This window comes from Macaca thibetana, chromosome 20, assembly GCF_024542745.1.
Source record: "Macaca thibetana thibetana isolate TM-01 chromosome 20, ASM2454274v1, whole genome shotgun sequence".
In the NCBI taxonomy this organism is placed as follows: Eukaryota; Metazoa; Chordata; class Mammalia; order Primates; family Cercopithecidae; genus Macaca; species Macaca thibetana.
In genome coordinates, this window is record NC_065597.1 from 27,388,984 (window position 1) to 27,411,306 (window position 22,323).

General features: G+C 47.0%; 1 protein-coding gene across 2 annotated transcripts in view; it reads left to right on the forward strand.

Annotated features, from left to right (window-relative positions):
- Positions 1 to 22,323, forward strand: part of ATP2C2 (ATPase secretory pathway Ca2+ transporting 2) — an 89,253-nt gene that overhangs the window by 17,160 nt on the left and 49,770 nt on the right. For both annotated transcript variants that reach the window (XM_050773612.1, XM_050773613.1), the window contains exons 2-3: positions 12,455 to 12,565; positions 19,135 to 19,251. In XM_050773612.1, coding sequence (XP_050629569.1) covers positions 12,455 to 12,565; positions 19,135 to 19,251 — 228 coding nt within the window. The remainder of the gene's footprint in view (positions 1 to 12,454; positions 12,566 to 19,134; positions 19,252 to 22,323) is intronic.

A 22,323-nucleotide genomic window follows, 5' to 3' on the forward strand; every position in this document is an offset into this window, starting at 1 on the left:
TCCTAGACAGGACTTCAGGGGCTGGAAAACACCTCTGAAGCCCCTCTTGACCTGAGACTGAAATTTCAGAAGCCCTTCCTCATATCAGTGCTAGGGGCAAGGTATCATCATTCCCATTTTAAAGAGGAGGAAACTGCGACTCAGAAAATCAAGCGGCTTGCTGAGGGTCACACAGCGTAGGTGCGGGGAGCCAGACTAGGCCGAGTCTGGGCCTGGTGATGCCTCCTCTACTCTGTTGGCTGCATTTAGGGTTTTTTGTTTGTTTTTTGTCCCTAACATTAAAAAATACTCAGGCAGGCCCTTCTGAGTTCTCTTGCAATGTTCTTCCCCATTTTCCCACACGGTCTTAAGCTCGATTGTCACCACTCACCTGCGGGCGGTGGGGTTGGGGGTGCAGATGAGGGGAAAACTGGCGGTGACGACTATCACTGAACAAGCATGCCACGCTCTGAGAACCTGAGACTAGGATAACCCTAGACTAAGTTCCACTTCGGAGCACATCTGGGCGCTCGCACCTCCTGGAAGACTTGCACATGAATGGTCACAGCAGTGTTCTGTATAAAAGCCCAAACTGGGCCGGGCCTGGTGGCTCATGCCTGTAATCCCAGCACTTTGGGAGGCTGAGGTGAGCGGATCACCTAAACTCAGGAGTTCAAGACCAGCCAGACCAACATGGTGAAACCCCATCTCTACAAAAACTAGCCAGGCATGATGGCGGGTGCCTGTAATCCCAGCCTCTCAGGAGGCTGAGGCAGGAGAATCACTTGAACCAGGGAGGCAGAGGTTGCAGTGAGCCGAGCTCATGCCATTGCACTCCAGCCTGGGCACCAGAGTGAAACTCCGTCTCAAAAAAAAAAAAAAAGCTCAAACTGGACACAAAATGCCAGCCACGTGCACGTACTTAAAAAAACTGTGGCATAGCCATGAAGCAGCATACTTAGAATACTATAGAGCAACAAAAGAGAATGAGTGACAGGTATTCATGGAAGCGCACCAGTGAAGCTCACAGCATTTTCCCTCCTCCAAGGTTGCGATCCTTCAAGAATAGGACCTTGCTGGGTTGGTCCCTGAGTGTGTCTCCCAAGACAGCCCTTCTCAGACAACTCTGGGTACATTTCAGAATATTATAATTGCCTGGATGATTGGGCTGATGCCTGTAATCCCAGCACTTTGGGAAGCTGAGGTGGGAGGATTGCTTGAGCCCAGGAGTCCAAGGCCAGCCAGCCTGGGTGACATAGTGAGATCCCATCCCTTTTTTTTTTTTTTTTTTTTTTTTTTAAATAGAAGCACCTGGGGGCTTGTGGAGCCCTGATGGCCTCACTCATCTGCTGGTCTCGGGTGAGCCCACAGCCAGCGTATTTTTATAAGAACCAGCAGCAACTTTTGACTGGGCGGGTGTGGTGGCTCACGCCTGTCATCCCCGCACTTTGGAGGGCCGAGACGGGCAGAATCACCTGAGGTCAGGAGACCAGTCTAGCCAATGTGGTGAAATCCTGTCTGTACTAAAAATACAAAAATTAGCCGGGCATGGTGGCAGGCACCTGTAACCCCAGCTACTTGGGAGACTGAGGCAGGAGAATGGCGTGAACCCGGGAGGCAGAGGTTGCAGTGAGCCAGGATCGTGCCACTGCACTCCAGCCTGGGTGAAAGAGTGAGACTCTGTCTCCAAAAAAAAAAAAAAAAAAAAAAAACAGTGTCAACTTTTGAGCACATCAGTCAGAGAGTCCTCTACAGAACTTGCTGGAACACAGACTGCCCACCCACCCCCAGGGCTTCTGAGGTAGTAGGCCCAGGGTAGGGCCTGAGTTTCTGCATTTTTTTTTTTTTTTTTTCTGGAGACGGAGTCTCGCTCTGTCGCCCAGGCTGGAGTGCAGTGGCCGGATCTCGGCTCACTGCAAGCTCCGTCTCCCGGGTTCACGCCATTCTCCTGCCTCAGCCTCCCGAGTAGCTGGGACTACAGGCGCCCGCCACCTCGCCCGGCTAGTTTTTTGTATTTTTTAGTAGAGACGGGGTTTCACTGTGTTAGCCAGGATGGTCTCGATCTCCTGACCTCATGATCCGCCCGTCTCGGCCTCCCAAAGTGCTGGGATTACAGGCTTGAGCCACCGCGCCCGGCCGAGTTTCTGCATTTTTAACAATTTCCAGGTGATGCTGGCCTGAGGCCCGCACTCTGAGAATCCTGGACTAAGATAAAACTAGAGGATACCCAGATCCGTGCCTTGGGGGAGAAGGATAGAGGAGCCTTGGAAAGAAGGAAGCATCTGCCTGGAGTGTGGCTTATTCGCGTGCGTGTCTCCAATGTCATCTCTGTCAGGAAGCCCACTCGATTGCTTTATTCTTGTGTCATTGTGACTCTTGCATTGATTCTCTCCAGTGGCATGGATCCCAGTAATGACATGCCCTATATTGTGAAATTATTTTGTTTTTGTTTTGTTTTGGAGATGGAGTCTCGCTCTGTCGACAAGCTAGAGTGCAGTGGTGCGATCTTGGCTCACTGCTACCTCCACCTCCTGGGTTCAAGTGATTCTCCTGCCTCAGCCTCCTGAGCAGCTGGGGCTACAGGTGCGCACCACCATGCCCGGCTACTTTTTGTATTTTTAGTAGAGGTGGGGTTTCACCATGTTGGCCAGGATGGTCTTGATCTCTTGACCTCGTGATCCACCCAAAGTGCTGGGATTACAGGCATAAGCCACCATGCCCGTCCTATATTGTGAACTTCTTGAAGGATTGGGACTGGAGGACTCACCATCCCTGGGGCTCTCTCTGCCTCTTCTCTTTCTCTGAAACCCCAAGGGGCCAAGTGCTTTCTACAACCTAAGGCATTTGGGATTCCCACATGAGCCCGTTTTCTTGTTCTACTTAGCACCTTCACGCCTGTTCTTCCCTCAGTCCAGAAGGCCCCCTCATTCCAGTACCTCTCTCAACCACTTTCTCATAATTCCTGGGTGCCTTTCTAGATCCCTCACGATCTGCACTGGGGCCCACCCATCTCCTTTGTGGTTAGCTGCACCCCAGCAGGGCACCACCACGCGAGTTTTGAGCATGTCTCGGCTTGTTCATGCCTGGTGTCGTCAGATTTACCCAGGACACAGTCGTGGTTGAATTTCAAACAATAATTGTAGTGCACGCATGTCCCAAGTGGCCCTTGGTGTGTGTGTATACTGGAAAATCATCTGGTGTTTATCCGGAGTGCCAAGGTAACTGGCATCTGTATTTTCGTTTCTTAAACATGGCAGCCGTCTTCGGGCCCCTTGGTGTCCTCTGAGGACAAGGATTCCTGCTGTCCCCACCGCTGGTCACTGCTGTTACCCTAAGGCTCATGTGCCCTCAGTGCTCCCTGGTGCTGGGCACTGTGCTGGGAATTTCATACTCACTGTTTCCCTTTTTTTTTGAGATAGAGTTTAGCTCTGTCGCCCAGGCTGGAGTACAGTGGTGCTATCTCAGCTCACTTCAACCTCTGCCTCCGGGGTTCAAGCAATTTTCCTGCCTCAGCCTCCCAAGTAGCTGGGACTACAGGCATGTGCTATCACGTCTGGCTAACTTTTTTGTATTTTTAGTAGAGACAGGGTTTCACCTGTTGGCCAGGCCGGTCTTGAACTCCTGACCTCAAATGATCCACCTACCTCGGTCTCCCAAAGTGCTGGGATTACAGGCCTAGGCCACCGTGCCCAGTCTCACTTTCCTTTATCCCACAGCAGCCCTGTGGATCCCGGCTGTTATACCCTTAACCCCCCACATTCCAGGGGAGGAAACTGAGGCACGGGCTAGGCTTTGGTCAAATATGTTGAAGAAATGCACATCTGCATGAGCCCTCTAACAGGGAAGATGATTAGGGTCTAACGCAGTCCAAGTTCGCAATGAGCGGAATCCCAGGGCTGGACGGGAGGGTGCCACAGCAAGGCTGGGCTGAGAGAGGCTTTTCGCCCGGAGGTGCTGCTGGCTCCCTTGCTCTGGAGTGAGCTCACAGCTCACTTTTCCTGCCAACTCACCTTTCAGCAAGGGTCATATGTGCACTTTGTGGTCCCCTCGGGAGCCTCTGGTAGGTGAAACATCAGTCCTGAGCTGCGCTTGTTTGGTGCAGCGTCTCTCAGAAGCGTTTCTCTTCTAGGCCGTTTCCTTGGGGCTAGGGAGGCTCCGCTCACCATTGCCTGTGTGGGTCTATCTGCAGCAGGCACATAACATCTTGGGGGTTCCAAAGGAGGCACAGACACAGACGATGGATGTGAAGTAGGCAGGACCATGACGTCCATAGAGACAGGAAGCAGATGAGTCGTCCCAGGGGCTGGAAAGGGTATGGGGAATGCCTGCTTCCTGGGCACAGGATTTCCTCTCAGGTGGGGGATGCGGGGGCGGCTGAAAGTGTTTGGGGATAAGTTTCACGTGGTGCTTGCACAACATTGCAAAGGTACTAGATGCACTGAACTGTATGCTCTAAAACAGTTAACTTTTTGTTATGTGGATTTCATCTTATAAAAAGCTTTAAAAAAGAGAAACACAAAAGAGAAGGGGGCCAGGCACAGTGGCTCACGCCTGTAATCCCAGTACTTTGGGAGGCCGAGGTGGGCGGATTACCTGAGGTCAGGAGTTTGAGACCAGCCCGGCCAACATGTTCAAACCCCGTCTCTACTAAAAATACAAAAATCAGCCAGGCATGGTGGTGGGCACCTATAATCCCAGCTACTCGGGTGGCTGAGGCAGGAGAATGGCTTAAGCCCTGGGGGAGCAGAGGTTGCAGTGAGCCAAGATCGCACTGCTGCGCTCCAGCCTGGGTGACAGAGTGAGACTCAGTCTCAGACAAAAAAAAAATAATAAGGTTTGGTTCTGCCCAAATCAGGTGTGATGGAGAGGGAGAATTAGGGACACTCTCTGACCTTTACCAGGATGCGCCACTCTCATTACAAAAGAAACACTTGCGATTCACAGTGGACTGATGTCTACAAAGTTACAAGAAGCTACAGCCTCGGACCCTTCAGCCCCACAGTCCTGGGGCAGCTACCGCCATCTCTCCCATCTGTGAATGCACATATGTGCCGTTATGGTCAAGGCGTGTCCTCCCAAACACATGAAGCCCTAACCCCCGGTACCTGTGAACGCAGCCTTATTTGGAAATAGGGTCTTTGTCCATGCAGTCAAATTAAAATGAGGTCACACTAGAGTTGTGTGGGCCCTAACCTAATGACTGGGGTCTTTATAAGAAGAGCAGACAGAGAGGCTGGGGAATATAGCCATGTACTGGCGGAGGCAGAGACTGCTGTGATACATGCACATGCCAAGAAAGCGGAAGACTGTTGGCCACTGCCAGAAACTGGGAGAGGAAGGAAAGATCTTGCCTGCAGGGTTCAGAGGGAACTTGGCCCTGCCAGCACCTTGATTTCAGAGTTTTAGCTTCCAGAACTGAGAGAATAAATTTCAGTTGTTTTAAGCCACCCAGTTTGTGTTGGTTCTTTGTTACAGCCCTGGAAACCAAGCAGCCATGGGAAACTCACACAAAGTTGAATTGAAACTGTTTCCAATTTCTTTTATGTGACTCCCTTTCCCTCCCCTCCCCTCACCTACCTTTCCCTCCCCTCCCCTTCCTTTCCCTCCCCTCCCCTTCCTTTCCCTCCCCTCCCCTTCCTTTCATCTTTCCTTCCTTCCTCTTTTTTTTTTTTGTAAACAAAACTAGGATTATATTATGACCATTGTTCTGCAAAAGGTTTTTTTTTTTTTTTTTTTGATGACATCAGTGACGTCTCCTTAGGTCAAATCATAGAACACCTCTTTTCTCTTTAATGTTATACTATTTAATTTTGTATTTTGTGTTGGAGAATTCCAATCACATGCAGAAATAGACGGAATAATGGAATGAGCCCACATGACTGTCTTACCCAGTGCCAATGAGGGGAGCCAGTCTTGACTCCTCTCTACCCCAGATTGTTTTGACACAAATCTCAGGCTTCCTAGCATTTCATCTATAAATATTTCTGCATATATATGGCTAAAGATAAGAACTCTTTAAAATATCACAATTACCATTATCATATCATAAAATATTAACAATTAGAGAAAAATCAAATATTGGCCAATATTGAGGTTCCCTTAGTGGGCTCCTAAACACGGCTTCACGCTGGTTTATTCAAATCGAGACTCAAGTGAGGTCCCAGTCTGTGCTTGGCTGGGGTCTCTGATGTTTCTCTGTAGAAACTCTGCAGGTTTCATCCTTGTGTTTTTCGTTTTGTTTTGTTTTGTTTTGAGAAGGAATTTTGCTCTTGTTGCCCAGGCTGGAGTGCAGTGGCGTGATCTCGGCTCACTGCAACCTCCGCCTCCTGAGTTCAAGAGATTCTCCCACCTCAGTCTCCTGAGTAGCTGGGACTACAGGTGCCCGCCACCACACCCAGCTAATTCTTGTATTTTTAGTAGAGACAGGCTTTCGCCACGTTGGCCAGGCTGGTCTCGAACTACTGACCTCAGGTGATCTGCCCACCTTGGCCTCCCAAAGTGCTGGGGTTGCGGTCGTGAGCCTGTGCGCCCTTGTGTTTTTGTTGTAGTTTATATGCTGGGGAGGCTGGGCTGTGTGTCCTGCAGTTCCCACAGTCCAGTGATCGTGTCCCCGTGGTGTCATTCCACGTGTCTATTATCTCCAGTATTTCCTGTAAACTGGTGGATGGGCCTTGACTAGGGGCTTGGTACAACTCGGGGGATGTTTTTGGCTGCCTGACAGCGTAGGTGCGTTACAGTTGATCAGCCTTCCCCCAATTTACCCTGAGTTTGCTTCCAGTTTTTGAGTGCATCAGCTTCCAGGTGGGCCATTCTGGGTCACGGCAATGTGCTGATTAGCAGCAGGCATGCGCCCACTTGGAGAGAAACCGTCAGTGTGTGTTGGGGTTGGGTACGGGGATGGGGGTATACCGGAACCCGCAGTTTCTGGAAACAGAGTGGGCGATCCTGTTTCCAACAAAGGATACATTAAGTGCCATTTAGATTATGGAGCTGTGTGATTGGAATCACCCCGGGGCAGATTAGACCCCTGGCCCCTGTGCATTCTTAATGAGATGGGGGGGTGCCCAGGTGAGCATCCCAGGTAGAAGTCCCCCAAATGCAGGGCAAGGAGTGGCAGCATCCACGAGCTCAGTCACCAACCCAGGGACTGTGTTTCCTGAGAGTCGCGAGACTGGAGTGAGGCAGAGCGAGTCCTCGCTCACGGTGTATTGGGTCCAGGGCTATGTCCCGGTGGCCTTGAAACACAACAGTGACCTGGAGACCTGGCTGAAGTGGGTTGAGAAGTGGATGGGAAATGAAAAGGTAGAGACAGTAAGTGTAGACACTGCTTCTAAAAGTTCGATGTTGGCAAATGAGGAAGGAGCAGCTGTATTTCCAATGCAAGGCCCAGAAAAGAGGTTATGTTTAGAGTGGAAACCCACGCTGAGATGTTTATGCGAGGAGCTAGTGAGAGGGGGATGAGGATAGAGGATGGGAGGCCAGTGAATGGGAGGCTATGGGTGTGGGGGCTGTGGGGTGGAGGGGGCTGGGACTGACACAGGTGGGACCCAGGAGAGAGTCAGGAGGACAGTTTCTAGGTGGTGGAGGGAGTTCCTGCCTGCAGCTTGTAAATGGCTTTAAAAAAAAAGAAAAAAAAGACTGGGCATGGTGGCTCACGCCTGTAATCCCAGCACTGTAGGGGGCCAAGGCAGGTGGATCACTTAAGTCCAGGGGTTCAAGACCAGCCTGGGCAATATGGCAAAACCTTGTCTCAATTAAAAATACCAAAAAAAAAAAAGCCTGGTGTGATGGCACACACCTGTAGTCCTAGCTTCTCAGGAGGCTGAGGGGGGAGAATCAAATTGCTTGAGCCTGGGAGGCAGAGACTGTGGTGAGCCGAGATCGTGCCACTGCACTCCGGCCTGAGCAACAGAGCAAGACTCTACCTCAACAACAAAAAACAAAATTCTTATTTTATTGAGGTGAAATTCACAAAACAAAATCAACCATCTCACAGTAAACATTGTAATGGGATCTAGTACACTCACAATGTCATGTGGCCACCACTTCTATTCAGTTCTGAAAGATTTGAAAGAAACCCTGTACCATTAGCAGTTTCTCCCCATTCCCCCTTCCCCAGTCCCAATCTGCTTTCTGCTCCTATTAATTTGCCTGTTCCGGGCATTTCCTGTGAGTGGAATCACATACGGTGTGGCCTTTTGTGTCTGGCTCCTTGTGCTTAGCGTGATGTCCTCCAAGTTCATCTGTGTTGTAGCAAGTGTGTTTCCCAGGGCTGTGGTCACCGAGTACCAAAAATGTGGTGGCTTAAATGTAAATGTATTGTCTCTTTTTTTTTTTTTTTTTTTTTTTTTGAGACGGAGTCTCGCTCTGTCGCCCAGGCCAGAGTGCAGTGGCGCGATCTCGGCTCACTGCAAGCTCCGCCTCCCGGGTTCACACCATTCTCCTGCCTCAGCCTCCCGATATATTGTCTCAACAGTTCTAGAAACTAGAAGTCAAAACTCAAGGAGTCAGGAGGGCTGTGCTCTCTCTGGAGGCGCCAGAGGAGAATCCGTTCCACACTTGTCTTTGAGCTTCCGGCATGGCCAGCAATCCTCAGCGTTCGTTGACTGCTGGACACATTACTTCAGCCTCTGCCTCTATCATCACAGGGCTGTCTCCTGCGTCTCCACATGGACTTCCTGTGTGCATGTTTATCTCTGTGCAAATTTCTCCTTTTTGCAAGAACATCACTCCTATTCGACCTCATCTGACCTTGATCAGTTCTGTAAAGACCCCATCTAGATAAAGTCACATTCTGGTGTACCAGGTGTTAGGCTTTCAAAGAACGGTTTTGCAGAGGCCACAGTTTAACAACATCCGCGTGCATCAGTATTGCATTCCTGTTCAAGGCTGAGTTGATGCTCCGCTGTCTGGACGGATCACATTTTGCTTCTCCATAACCCGTGGATGGGCATTGGGCAGTGACTGACTTTTGGGTGTGATGAGCCGTGCTGCTGTGAGCACAGTCCCTGTTTCCAGCACCCTTGGTTACAGAGCTGGGAATGTGTAGGTGGCTTTTACTCACAGAGGGAAGTCGGAGGCCGCATCCTGTCCCCTTTGGGCTCTGGACTCTGCCCCCGCAGTCACAAAACACAGGGGAGCCAGGGAAGTCTCGGCAGCCAACCCTCCCTGCCCTCCAGTGTAACTGCAGCATGGCACCCTGTCACCCCATGACCTCCTCAGCCCATCTGGCTCATTCTCCAGGAACATGTGGGTGGACAGCCCTGGGCCTTCAGGTGTCCAGAGCACCTGAGAAAGGTTGGGGGCACCTGCTAGTCCCGTCCTCAAAGGCAGGGGAATGGGTGCCTTTGATCCTTTTCTTCTGGATTTCCCCTTCCCTCCCCTCCCCTCCCCTCCCCTGCCTTCCCTTTTCTTTCTTCCTTCCTTTTCTTTCTTCCTTCCTTTTCTTTCTTTTCTTTCTTTCGACAGAGTCTTACTCTGTTGCCCAGGCTGGAGTGCAGTGGCGTGATCTTGGCTTATTGCAACCTCTGCCTTCCAGGTTCAAGCAATTCTCCCTGACTCAACCTCCTGAGTAGCTGAGATTACAGACACCTGCCACCAAGCCTGGCTAATTTTTGTATTTTTACAAAATACCATGTTGCCATTTTGGCCAGGCTGGTCTTGAACTTCTGACCTTAGGTGATCCGCCTGCCTCCGTCTCCCAAAGTGCTGGGATCACAGGTATGAGCCACCGTGTCTGGCCCTTTTCTTCTGGATTTTTATTGTGGTAAAATATACATAACATAAAATTCACCATTTTAACCATTTTTAAGGGTATTGTTCACTGGCATTAAGTATATTCCCATTGTTATGCAACCATCACCAACATTTGCCTCCAAAACTCTCATCTTTCCCAAAGAGACTCTGTAGTCATTAAACACTAACTCCCTAGCACCTGGTAACCTCTGCGCTCCTTTCTGTCTCTGTGAGTTTGACTGTTTTAGGTACCTCCTGTAACTGGAATCCTATAGGATTTGTCCTTTCGGGTCTGGCTTATTTCACCAAGGCATAACGTCTTCAAGGTTCATCCATGTTGTAGCATGTGTGGGTTCTGGGTAGTCACATTGAAGGTAGTTGGACTCTTATCCTGAGAGCACTGGAACCTCTGCAAGTGTTTTCAAGCACGGAGCTGTGTCTGTGTGTGTGTGTGTGTGTGTGTGTGTGTGTGTGTGTGTGATGGGATTTACGTGTTTTGAGCCAGGCACAGTGGCTCACACCTGTAATCTCAGCACTTTCGGAGGCTGAAGCTGGCAAATCACCTGAGGTCAGAAGTTTGAGACCAGCTTGGCCAACGTGGTGAAACCCCGTCTCTACTAAAAATGCAAAAACAAATTAGCGGGCCGTGGCGGTGCGTGCCTGTAGTCCCAGCCAGCTGAGGCAGGAGACTTGCTTGAACCTGGGAGGAGGAGGTTGTGGTGAGCCGAGATCATACCACTGCACCGTAGCCTGGGTGACAGAGCAAGACTCCATCTCAAAAAAAAAAGGCAAAGGAAAAGTGAATTCGGTGTAGTGAGTCAGAAATGGCAAGGCTAAGGGCAGCTGAGGTCGTGCGGGGGATGGGGGGAGTGCCAAGCCCCCAGCCTGCCTCCACCTGTGGTGTGAGCAAGAATCAAGCACTTTATTTGGTACAACAGAACCAGATCTTGAGAATAGGGGGGAAAAGTCTTATTGTGCAATCCACATTTTTCTTTGAAGTAACTCTACAAAGAATGCAATGTTGACTTAAGGAAGACTCCCAATGGATGGCTAAGCCTGCTTAAAGATCTGTGTAATCGCTGCTGTGCTCCTGGGCACTGGGCATGAGTAAGAAGCAGCCCCGGGAAAACGAGGTGGCTAGCACAGCTTTTCTAAGCAAACAGGCATGTGGGAGGAAATGATTTGGGGTTGGGGAAAATGGCTGGCAAGAAGGAAGAGAGGGCTTTGAAATGTCTGTTACAGCTAAAGGAGGAAGTTACTCAATACCTCTCCTGCTTCCTCCTTCCCAGTTTCCAGTAACCTGGTGGAAAAGGAAAAGATTCTTATCACGTCCTAGGTATCAGGACACTAGGAATGGTTTTGCAAAAATGCCTCACACTTTCCTATTTCTGAGGTCTCCTTTGTATTAGCAAAGCCTCCCAAAACCTCCAGGTGTCTCACGTGGCTTCTTTCCAGGCCCGTGAGTCTCAACACAGAGTTCTGAGACTTCCAGAACTTGGTTGTGTTTCCCCTCCACTTTTCTTGGGTTATTTAAAATGTCCCATAGAACCAGGCTGTGATACCGCCTATCGTCAGCAGGAGGCACTCTCTGCAATATGGTGCATACTTGATGGAGAATCCTGGAAGTCTGAGGTTCAGGATTCTAAATATGTATATTGTTGCCCTACTCTGTCCGCTTACAAGTTTCAATTCTGTTAATAAGTTTGCTCAGCCTGGGCAACATAGGGAGACCCTGTCTCTACAAAATAGTAAAAAATTAGCCAGGCATCACAGCATACACCTGTGGCCCCAGTTATTCAGGAGGCTAAAGCAAGAGGATCACCTGAGACTGGGAGGTTGAGGCTGCGGAGAGCTATGATTGCACCACTGCACTCCAGCCTGGGTGACCAAAAAAAAAAAAAAAAAAAAAAAGTGCTTAAAAATAGATGCATCAGTATTAGCCAACAACTAACAACTGGAACCCAGATGTTCATCAACAGGAGAACAAATACATTGTGATCTACTCATACAGTGGAATACTAAGCTGCTGTGAAAATTAGTATACTATTGCTACATGCAACATCTTGTATAAATCTCACTAACAATGTTGAGTGAAAGCAATCAGACAAGAAAGCATGTATGAGTGTATACTGCATGTCACCATTTCCATAAAGTTCAAACCCCAGCAAACCGAATCTATGAGGATTGAAACCGTGACAGCATTTACCCCTCAGGTAGGTAGGTAGGCCAAGGGAGCATCTGGGGACCAGTTATATCTGTTTTTAATTTGGAGGCTGGTTATAAGGGTTAGTTTGTGAGCTGTACACGTATTCACACTTTGTGTGTATGTTATGCTTTAAAAAAAAACACACACACACACATCTGGCTGGGCTCAATGGCTCACACCTATAATCCCAGCACTTTGGGAGGCCGAGGCAAGCGGATCACCTGAGGTCAGGAGTTTGAGACCAACCTAGCCAACATGGTGAAACCTCGTCTCTACTAAAAGTACCAAAAAAATTAGCCAAGTGTGGTGATGCGTACCTGTAATCCCAGCTACTTGGAAGGCTGAGACAGGAGAATCTCTTGAAGCCAGGAAGTGGAGGTTGTGGTGAACTGAGATCATGCCACTGCATTCCAGGCTGGGTGACAGAGTGAGACTCCATCTCAAAAAAATAAAATAATAAAAATAAAAATAAATTTAAAAATGCATCAGTACAAAAGTTCAATCTGCTGAACAGCAACCCTGCTCTTTTCACAGATTGATGAACAGAGTGAGCTGAAAGCTATCGAGAAAGAGAAGAAGGTGACAGCCCTGCCCCCCAAGGAAGCCTGCAAATGCCAGAAAGAGGATTTGGCCAAAGCGTTTTGTGTAAGAATTGAATTTGCATCTGGTGCTAATTGTGATAAGGTTTTATGTTTAAAAGAAAGCAACACAAATCCCTGAACAGTGCTTTGAAATTCTGTGTTATAACCAATTTTGTCATCAAGGTTGGAAAATATTGTTGATGTTGAATGGTTCAGATTCCACAGGTAGAGTATCAGTACTTGTCAGTAGAGCTCATGTTCACTAGGCCCTTACCATCCTTTCAGACACTGTACGCTGCTTCTCTTCAGCCTCACATTTCTTGGCAAAAACATGAAGGGGATGAAAGATGAAGTTGAGATACAGAAAGTAGCCACAGCCCAGTGTTAGAGGTAGCACAGCCCAGTGTGGAGTCCAGCTGTTTCACATCAAAGCCCAGACTCTTCATCATCCGGTATTCCCACCTGTTGTCTTTTATAATGTGTGGAGTTGCCAGGTACTAAAACCAAATTCTCCCAAGTTTCTCAAGTGAGTTTGAATTCCTGGCCAGTGCAAGACAAGAAACATTTGCATTGCACACAAATGTGTGTGTGCATGCGTGCGTGCACGTGTGTACTCACCACTACACTTTGGGAGAGCAGATAAAAAGCCCCCAGTAAAAGGGCACACGCTACAATTTCAGAAAGTTGGAAGCCAATGTTTGATGTGTCTTTTCTTGAGAGTAACTCAAGTCTGTTAAAATTTAAGTCCTGTGTATTAGTATTTGGAGAGGGGGAAGAAGTATTTCTTCTCTGCCTAGACATTGTCCCTACCTAGAAAATGAGCTAGATTTTCTTTCACTATTCAAAAGAATCTAGAAATCAGTTCTATTTTCCCCGTTTTCTCTACCAGCAAGTACAGTTTGCTTGTTATGTGCTTTTTAAAAACAAGGACACTTTTGTTGTGACCAGAACAACAAAGTTTCCTTCCATTATTACTCATAAAGCAGCTGTATTTAATGAATTTGTTTACAGAAAGAACTTGAATGGTGTTGGGCACAATATAATTGTTTTAGCTACTGTTTCTTTTTTAATTTTTGTGGGTACATAGTAGGTATATATTTATGGGTTCCAGAGATACAGTGTATCTCTGTATGCCTTTGATACAGGCATCCACTGTGTAATAATCACATCAGGGTAAACAGGGTCTCCATCACCTCAAGCATTTATCCTTTGTGTTACAAGTCATCCACTTACACTCTTTTAGTTATTTTTAAATGTACAATTAAATTATTTTTGACAACAATCACCCTGTTGTGCCAGCAAATACTAGGTCTTATTTATTCTTTCTAACTATATTTTTTGTACCCATAACCCTCTCTACTTTCTCCCAACTACCCTTACCAGGCCCTGGTAACCATCCTACTGTCTCCATGAGTTCAGTTATTTTAATTTTTAGCTCCCACAAATCAGTGAGAACCTGCAAAGTTTGCCTTTCTGCGCCTGGAGGTCACTATGTTATTTCACTTAATATAATGACCTCCAGGTCCATCCATATTGTTGCAAATGACAGGATCTCATTCTTTTTTATGGGTGCATAGTACTCCATTGTGTATATGTACCACATTTTCTTTATTCATTCATCTGTTGATGGGCACTTAGGCTCCTTCCAAACCTTGGCTATTGTGAATAGTGCTGCGATAAACATGGGAGTATAGACAGCTCTTCAATATTCTGATTTCCTTTCTTTTGGTTATGTGTCTAGGAGTGGGATTGTGGATCATATAATAGTTGTATTTTTAGTTTTTAGTTTTTGTTTTGTTTTGTTTTGTTTGAGACAGAGTCTCTCTCTGTTGCCCAGGCTGGACTGCAGTGGTGCGATCGCGGCTCACTGCAAGCTCCACCTCCCGGGTTCATGCCATTCTTATGCCTCAGCCTCCCGAGTAGCTGGGACTACAGGCACCTGCCAGCACGCCCAGCTAATCTTTTTGTATTTTTAGTAGAGACGGGATTTCACCGTGTTAGCCAGGATAGTGTCTATCTCCTGACCTCATGATCCACCCGCCTCTGCCTCCCAAAGTGCTGGGATTACAGGCATGAGCCACCGCGCCCAGCATATTTTTAAGTGTTTTGAGGAACCCTCCAAACTGTTCGCTAGAGTTGTACTAATTTACATTCCTACCAACAGTGTACAAGGGTTCCCTTTTCTCCACATCCAGGATTTGTTATTGCCTGACTTTTGGATAAAAGCCATTTTAACTGTGGTGAGATGATATCTCATTGTAGTTTCGATTTGCATTTCTCTGATGGTCAGTGATGGTGAGCACCTTTTCATGTACCTGTTTGCCATTCCTGTGTCTTCTTTTGAGAAATGTCTATCCAGATCTTTTGGCCCATTTTAAAATCAGATTATTAGGTTTTCTCCTGTAGAGTTGTTTGAGCTCCTTATATATTCTGGTTGTTAATCCCGTGTCAGATGGGTAGTTTGCAAATATTTTCTCCTATTCTGTGGGTTGTCTCTTCACTTTGTTGATGATTTCCTTTGCTGTGCAGAAGCTTTTTAACTTGATGTAATTCCATTTATCCATTTTTGCTTTGGTTGCCTGTGCTTGTAGGATACTATTCAAGAAATCTTTGCCCAGTTCAATGTCCTGGAGAATTTCCCCAATGTTCTCTTGGTAGTTTCATAGTCTGTGATCTTAGATTTAAGTCTTTAATCTTTTTTCTTTTTCTTTTTCTGTTTTTTTGAGATGGAGTCTTACTTTGTTGCCCAGGCTGGAGCAAGGTAGTGCAATCTCAGCTCACTACAACCTCCGTCTCCTGGGTTCAAGCGATTCTCCTGCCTCAGCCTCCTGTAGTAGCTGGAATTTACAGGCATGCACTGCCACTCCCAGCTAATTTTTGTATTTTTAGTAGAGATGGGGTTTTGCCATGTTGGCCAGGCTGGTCTGGAACTCCTGACCTCAGGTAATCTGCCCACCTTGCCTTTAATCCATTTTGATTTGATTTTTGTTGATAATGAGAGAGAGAGGTCAAATTTTACTCTTCTGCATATGGAAATTTCGTTTTCCCGGTACCATTTATCAAAGAGATTGCCCTTTCCCCGGTGGATGTTCTTGACACCTCTGTCAAAAATGAGTTCACTGTAGATGTATGGATTTATATCTGGGTTCTCTATTCTGTTTCACTGATCTCTGTATCTGTTTTTATGTCAGTACCATGCCATTTTGGTTACTAAAGCTCTGTAACATAATTTAAAGTCAGGTAATATGATTCCTCCAGTGTTGTTCTTTTTCCTTAAGATAGCTTTGGCTATTCTGGGTCTTTTGAAGTTCCATATAAATTTTAAAATTGTTTTTTCTATTTCTGTTGAGAATGTCATTGGTATTTTGATAGGGATTCCATTAAATCTATAGATTGCTTTGGGTAGTATGGACATTTTAATGATATTGATTTTTCCAACCCATGAACATGGAATATTTTTCCATTTTTCTGTGTCTTCTTTAGTTTCTTGCATCAACGTTTTATAGTTTTCATTGTAGAGATTTTTACTTCAAGTTAATTCCTAGATATTTAATTTGTAGCTCTCATAAATGGGATTACCTAATTGATTTCTTTTTCAGATTGCTTTCTCATAGCATATAGCAATGCTACTGATCTTTGTAATTTGAGTTTGTACCCTCCAACTTTCCTGATTTTGTTTATGAGTTCTAGCAGCTTTAGGTGGAGTCTTTAGGTTTTTTCAAATATAAGATCATATCATCTGCACACAAGAATAATTTGATTTCTTCCTTTCCAATTTAGATGCCCTTTATTTGTTACTCTTGTCTGATTGCTCCAGCTAGAACTTATAGTACTCTGTTGAATAACGGTGGTAAAAGTGGGCATCCTACGGAAAAGCTTTCAGTTTTTCCTCATTCAATATGACACTAGCCCTGGGTCTGTTATATATGTTTTTTATTATGTTGAGATATGTTCCTTCTATACCCAGTTTTTTTTAGGGTTTTTATCATGAAGGGATGTTGAATTTTGTCAAATGTTTTTTCAGTATTAATTGAAATAATCATATGGTTTTTGTCTTTCATTCTGTTGATAAGATGTGTCACATTAATTGATTCGTGTATGTTGAGCCATCCTTGAACCCTTGGGATAAATCCCACTTGGTCATGATGAATTTTCATTTTAATGTGTTACTGCATTTAATTTGCTTGTATCTTGCTGAAGATTTTTGCATCAATAGTCATCAGTGATATTGGCCAGTAGTTTTCTTTTTTAAATGTGTCTTTGTCTGGTTTTGGTATCCAGGTAATACTGGCCTCATAGAATGAAAGTATTTCCTACTCATCTATTGTTCAGAATAATTTGAGTAGGATTGGTATTGCTTCCTTGAATGTTTGGTAGAATTCAGCAGTGAAGCCATTGGGTCCTGGGCTTTTCCTAACTGGAAGCCTTTTTATTATGGCTTCGATTGTATTACTGTTATTGGCCTATTCAGGTTTTGGATTTCTTCATGGTTCAATCTGGGTAGGGTCTGTGTGTGTAGGAATGTATCCATTTCTTCTATATTTTCCAATTTATTGGCCTATAGTTGCTCCTGGTAGCCACTACTGGCCCTTTGACTTTCTGTGATATAATTTGTAAAGCCTCCTTTTTCATTTCTGTTTGTATTTATTTGGTTCTTCTCTCTTTTTTTCTTAGCATGGCTAAAGGTTTGTCAGTTTTGTTTATCATTTCAAAAAATATTCTTGTTTCTTAAGACAGGTCTATTTTTTAAAATGTCTGATTGTGGTAAATACACGACATAAAATTTACCATCTTAACCATGTTTTTTTTTTTTTTCCAAGACATGGTCTCACTCTGTTGCCCAGGCTCGAGTCCAGTGCTGCAATCAAGGCCCGGTGAAGTCTATACCTCCTGGGCTTAATCCTCCTGCCTCAGCCTCCTGAGTAGCTGAGACTACAGGAGTCTGCCACCACAACGGGCTGTTTTTTTAAATTTTTTGTAGAGCCAAGATCATGCTATATTGCCCAGACTAGCCTTGAACTCCTGGGTTCAGCGATCTCCCCACCTCAGCCTCCTAAAGTGTGAGTCACTGTGCCCGGCCTTAATCATTGTGAAGTGTACATTGTAGTTGCATTAAGTACATTCACACTATGGCACAGCCATCGTCATTCTCTATCTCCAGAATTTTTTTTTTTTTACATTTATCAGTTTATTATAGTTTTTTGTTTTGCCTTGTTTTGTTTTGTTTGAGATGGAGTTTCGTTCTTGTTGCCTAGGCTGCAGTGCAATGGCACAATCTCAACTTACTGCAACCTCTGCCTCCCAGGTTCATGCGATTCTCCTGCTTCAGCCTTCTGAGTGGTTGGGATTACAGCCACACGCCACCACGCCTGTCTAATTTTGTATTTTTAGTAGAGACAGGGTTTCTACCTGTTGGTCAGGCTGGTCTCGAACTCCCGACCTCAGGCGATCTGCCTGCCTTGGCCTCCCAAAGTGCTGGGATTACAGGCGTAAGCCACCAAGCCCTGCCAGTTTATTATAAAGGCAAAGGATACAGATGAAGAGACGCATAGGGCAGGTAATCGGGGAAGGGGCGCAGAGCTTCCATGCCCAGTGCTGCTGTGATCGTAGCTGTTCAAACATCTCCCTGGGTGCCACTCTCCAGGCACATCCCCGTGTTTAGCTACGTGAAAACTCACTGAATCCTATCTTTGGGTTTTTAGGGAAGCTTCATGACATCATTTCTTCCCCTAGATTATAGGGTGGCACCCTCTCATGGGAGGGTCTTAAGACCCACAGTCAGTAAGGCGGGAGCACATTAGCATCTCCAGTATTCTTTTCATCTTGTACAACAGTCTGTCTCCATTAAACACTCACTCCCATCCCCTCTCCCTCCAGCCTCTGGCATCCACCATTCTGCTTTCTGTCTCTATGAATTTGACTAGTCTATGTAATTCATAGGTGGAATCAACAGAATTTGTCTTTTTGTTACTGGCTTATTTCACTTAACTTCATCCTCAAGGTTCAACTTAAAGGTATATCCATGTTGTAGCACGTGTCAGCATTTTCTTTCATTCTGAGGCTAAATACTATTTCAATGTGTGTGTACACCACGTTTCACGCATTCATTCTCCCTCGACAGATTGGTGGGTTGTTTCACCCTTTTTGCTTTTGTGAACAGTGCTATGGACGTGGTTGTACAAACATCCTTGGAGACCCACTAGCAGTTCCTTTGGGTATATACCCCAAAGTGGAATTGCTGGATCTGGTAACTCCCTTTTTAATTTTTTGAGGAACAACTACACAGTTTCCATAACAGCTGTACCATTTTACATTCCCAAGACTTATTTTTTTAAAAGAAGAAAATATGTGTTTCTGCATTGCTGGAGGTCCACACTGCAGTTCCATTTGTTGAAATTTAAGACTAGAGTTATAGTCATCTTTTCTGCTGTAATTATAGTGGTCACTGGCCTTTTCCTCCTCTCTCTGCCCCATCTGCATGGGGTCTTTGAACAAGTCCCAGCACCTTGGTGGACAAGCCCATGTCCCTGGCCCATCATGGAAGCCACTGCCTTCCAGAGTGGGAGTCTGTACCTTGTTGCCTCATTCCTTGCTGGGCCCATCAGTGAGCTTGTGCCTAACCTCTCCTTCCAGGTGGACTTAAACACTGGGCTGTCGGAGTTCTCGGTGACGCAGCGCCGGCTGGCCCATGGCTGGAATGAGTTTGTTGCTGACAACAGTGAACCTGTGTGGAAGAAATACCTGTATCAGGTAGGACCAGAGGTGTCATTCTTTGCATTAACAAGCATAAGCCAGGGAGGGTGGGGCAGCCATTCCATCTTTCAATGTTGGTGGAGAGCATCCTTGGACAGCTCCTGCCCCTTTTGCACTGTCCCAGCCAGCCTGAGCATCAACCATGAGCAAATCACTAACTCCCCAGGCAGCCGCGTTCAGGAAAAACAGTGATCACATTCTTACACAGTTGAGCAGGCCCCGGGCCCCAGGCTAAGTGAGTAAGTGAATAAGTAAGCATGCACTTACTAATCCTCCTCTTAATCCGGGCTTTGCACTTGAGGAAGGAGAAGTACAGAGGTTGAAAGATTTCCCCCGAGTTGCCAGGTTTAGCAAATAACAATATAGGATGCCCTACAAATTTCAATTTCAGGCTGGGCGTGGTGGCTCACGCCTGTAATCCAAGCACTTTGGGAGGCTGAGGCGGGTGGATCACTTGAGCCCAGGAGTTCAAGACCAGCCCGGCCAACATGGTGAAACCCCGTCTCTTCTAAAAATATAAAAACTGGCCGGATGTGGTAGTGCCATGCCTGTAATCCCAGCTACTCAGGAGGCTAAGTGGGAGGATTGTTGGAACTTGGGAGGTGGAGGCTGCAGGTGGGTGAACTGAGATTGTGCCACTGCGCTCCAGTCTGGACAACAGAGTGAGACCCTGTCTCAAACAACAACAGCAACAAGAACAACAACAAAAGTGAATTTCAGATAGATAAACAAGCAACTTCTAGTATAAGTGTGTCCCAAATATTACAGTGGACATGCTTATACTAAAAAGAAAAAGTTCCTTGTTTATCTGAAATTCAGATTTAACTGGGTGTCCTATAGAATCTGTAACCTGAGCCCAAAGTCACATAGCAGCGAGGAGCAGGGCAGAGAAGTGCAGCCAGGGAGCTGCACCCAGAGCCCCTTCCTTTGCTAGCTGCTGCCATCCGTGCTGGCGCGGTGCTGAATGAAAGGCACACAGTCAAATGCCTGGAAGCCACTAAGAAGAGGAAAGAGAAAACTGCAATTGACATGGCTCCAAGTTTCAGTCTAGAAGTCGGCAGCCCCCGCCACCTTTGCAGGACCAGTTCAGAAAGGCCCAGTGAACGGGCAGAATTTTCCAGGTGCCTGAGGGCATTTAGATGGCCTTAGATCCCCTTTTCCAGCCTTTTGCATGCTCTTGGCGCCATACCTGACATCCCCTTCTTCATTCTCTGGCCCCTGGGTTTCCCCTGGCTTCAGCTGCTTTCCTATTGGCTCTGTGTTTACAGCTTCCTCCATTGGTCGATTCCGGAACCAATCACAGTCCTCCGTGCAGCATCCTCTGTCTCCACTCTCCTTGAGGTCCCCGCCCTGATTGTGGCTCAGTTCTCAGTGTTCTGGGAATGTTATTCATCGATGCGTTTTGGCACCAAAATAGGCTTCTGGGTATGCAGGTCGTTCTGGCTAGCCCAGAAGCTTCCTAAAACTGCAGAACTGAGAAGAGGCAGTGGAGGCTCCCGGAAGCTGGGGTCCAGGGAAGGAGGCTGAGTGTGAGCTGTGAGGGAGGACCTCCCCTCTGCGGCTGGAGGCCTCTTTGCTCTGCCCTGGCACCTCTTCCACTAGGACCCACTCCCCCACTTCCCCTGGTTGTCCTCCTTCCACTCTGCCCTGTCGAAACCCACTGTGAACATCTTCCTTCGCACCAAGGATCCTCTTCCAGCATCCACCCAGGGTGTTCCTCAGAATGAAATCTCTTAAATTTCTTGAGAGCAGAGGACCTGCTCATTCATCTTACAGCTTGTCGGTTCAGCATCTGTGGGAATCCTTGTAGGACTGGACGGGAGCTCCTGACGGGCTGGGTTTTCCTGCCCTTGAGTATACAGATCCTTTCTGCACTCCCTTATTAATTCCTTACGTGTGTTGAGTTCCTCCTGCGTGCCAAATGTCGTGATTCTCCTATCTTTCCCCCAGTGACAGGGAACTCATTACCTCACAAGGCAGCACTGTTCCTCTGCCTCAGGAGTCTCACCATTAGGAATTCTACCTTAACACGACCTAAGCCTCTGGACGCGATGGCAGGGAGGCACTAGGCTGTTGCTCTGAGGAGGTGACGTCTGGGCAGAGACCTGAGTGAAATGAGAAGAGAAGCAGTGTGAGGATGTGGATGGAGGACGTTGCTGGAGGGCAGGGTGCAGAGGTCCTGAAGCGCCAGGAGCTTGGCAGCCTGAGAATTAAGGTGCCCAGACCTGGTGCATTATTATTACTTTTTTTCTGAGATAGGGTTTCTTTGCTGTCCAAGCAGGAGTGCAGTGGCACACCACGGTTCACTGCAGCCTCAATTTCTCAGGCCCAAGTGATCCTCCTGCCTTAGCCTTCTGATTATCTGGGACCACAGGTGCACATCACCATGCCCAGCTAACTTTTTCATTTTCTTTTTGTAAAGATGGGATTTTGCTGTGTTTCCCAGGCTGGATTAAAACTCCTGGGCTCAAGCAATCCTCCCATTTCAGCCTCCCAAAGGGCTGGGATTACAGTGTGAGCCCCTGCGCCCAGCCCTTGTTGCTAGTTGAACTCTCTTCCTCATCCTGATCTGTGGTCTGCCTTCTGAATCCGGTTTGATGTGTTTGCATTTCTTTTCAATCCTCTGGAACATGAGCTACCATGAGATGTCTCTGCAATGAAGGGGCAGGTATATAAAATAAAGTAAAAATACTGTCAGGAAGTTTTGGGAACAGCTGTTTTAAAGAGGGACATCATTGGAGTCCCTAGAGGCTGTGACAGGAGCAGGTTGGCACCAAGTTTGGTGACTGGGATGTGCAGCATTTGGGGAGCTGGTGTGGTGAGAGAGGACCCTTGGCTGTTCTGAGCCAGGACTGGCATCTTGCTGAAGATCTGGCCTGGAGCGTCATGGGGATGGGGAGAGGCAAGGCCAAGAACTCAAAGGCAGGGCCAAGGCCGGTGTCTTCAGGGCGTCAGTGTCAGGACGACTCCGGGAGGGTCAGTGGGGTGGAGTTCCAGGCAGAGGAGGACCACTTCATGGGGTGGCCTCCCCAGCCCTCGGTCACCATGGTGTTGACCTGGAAGCCTGGC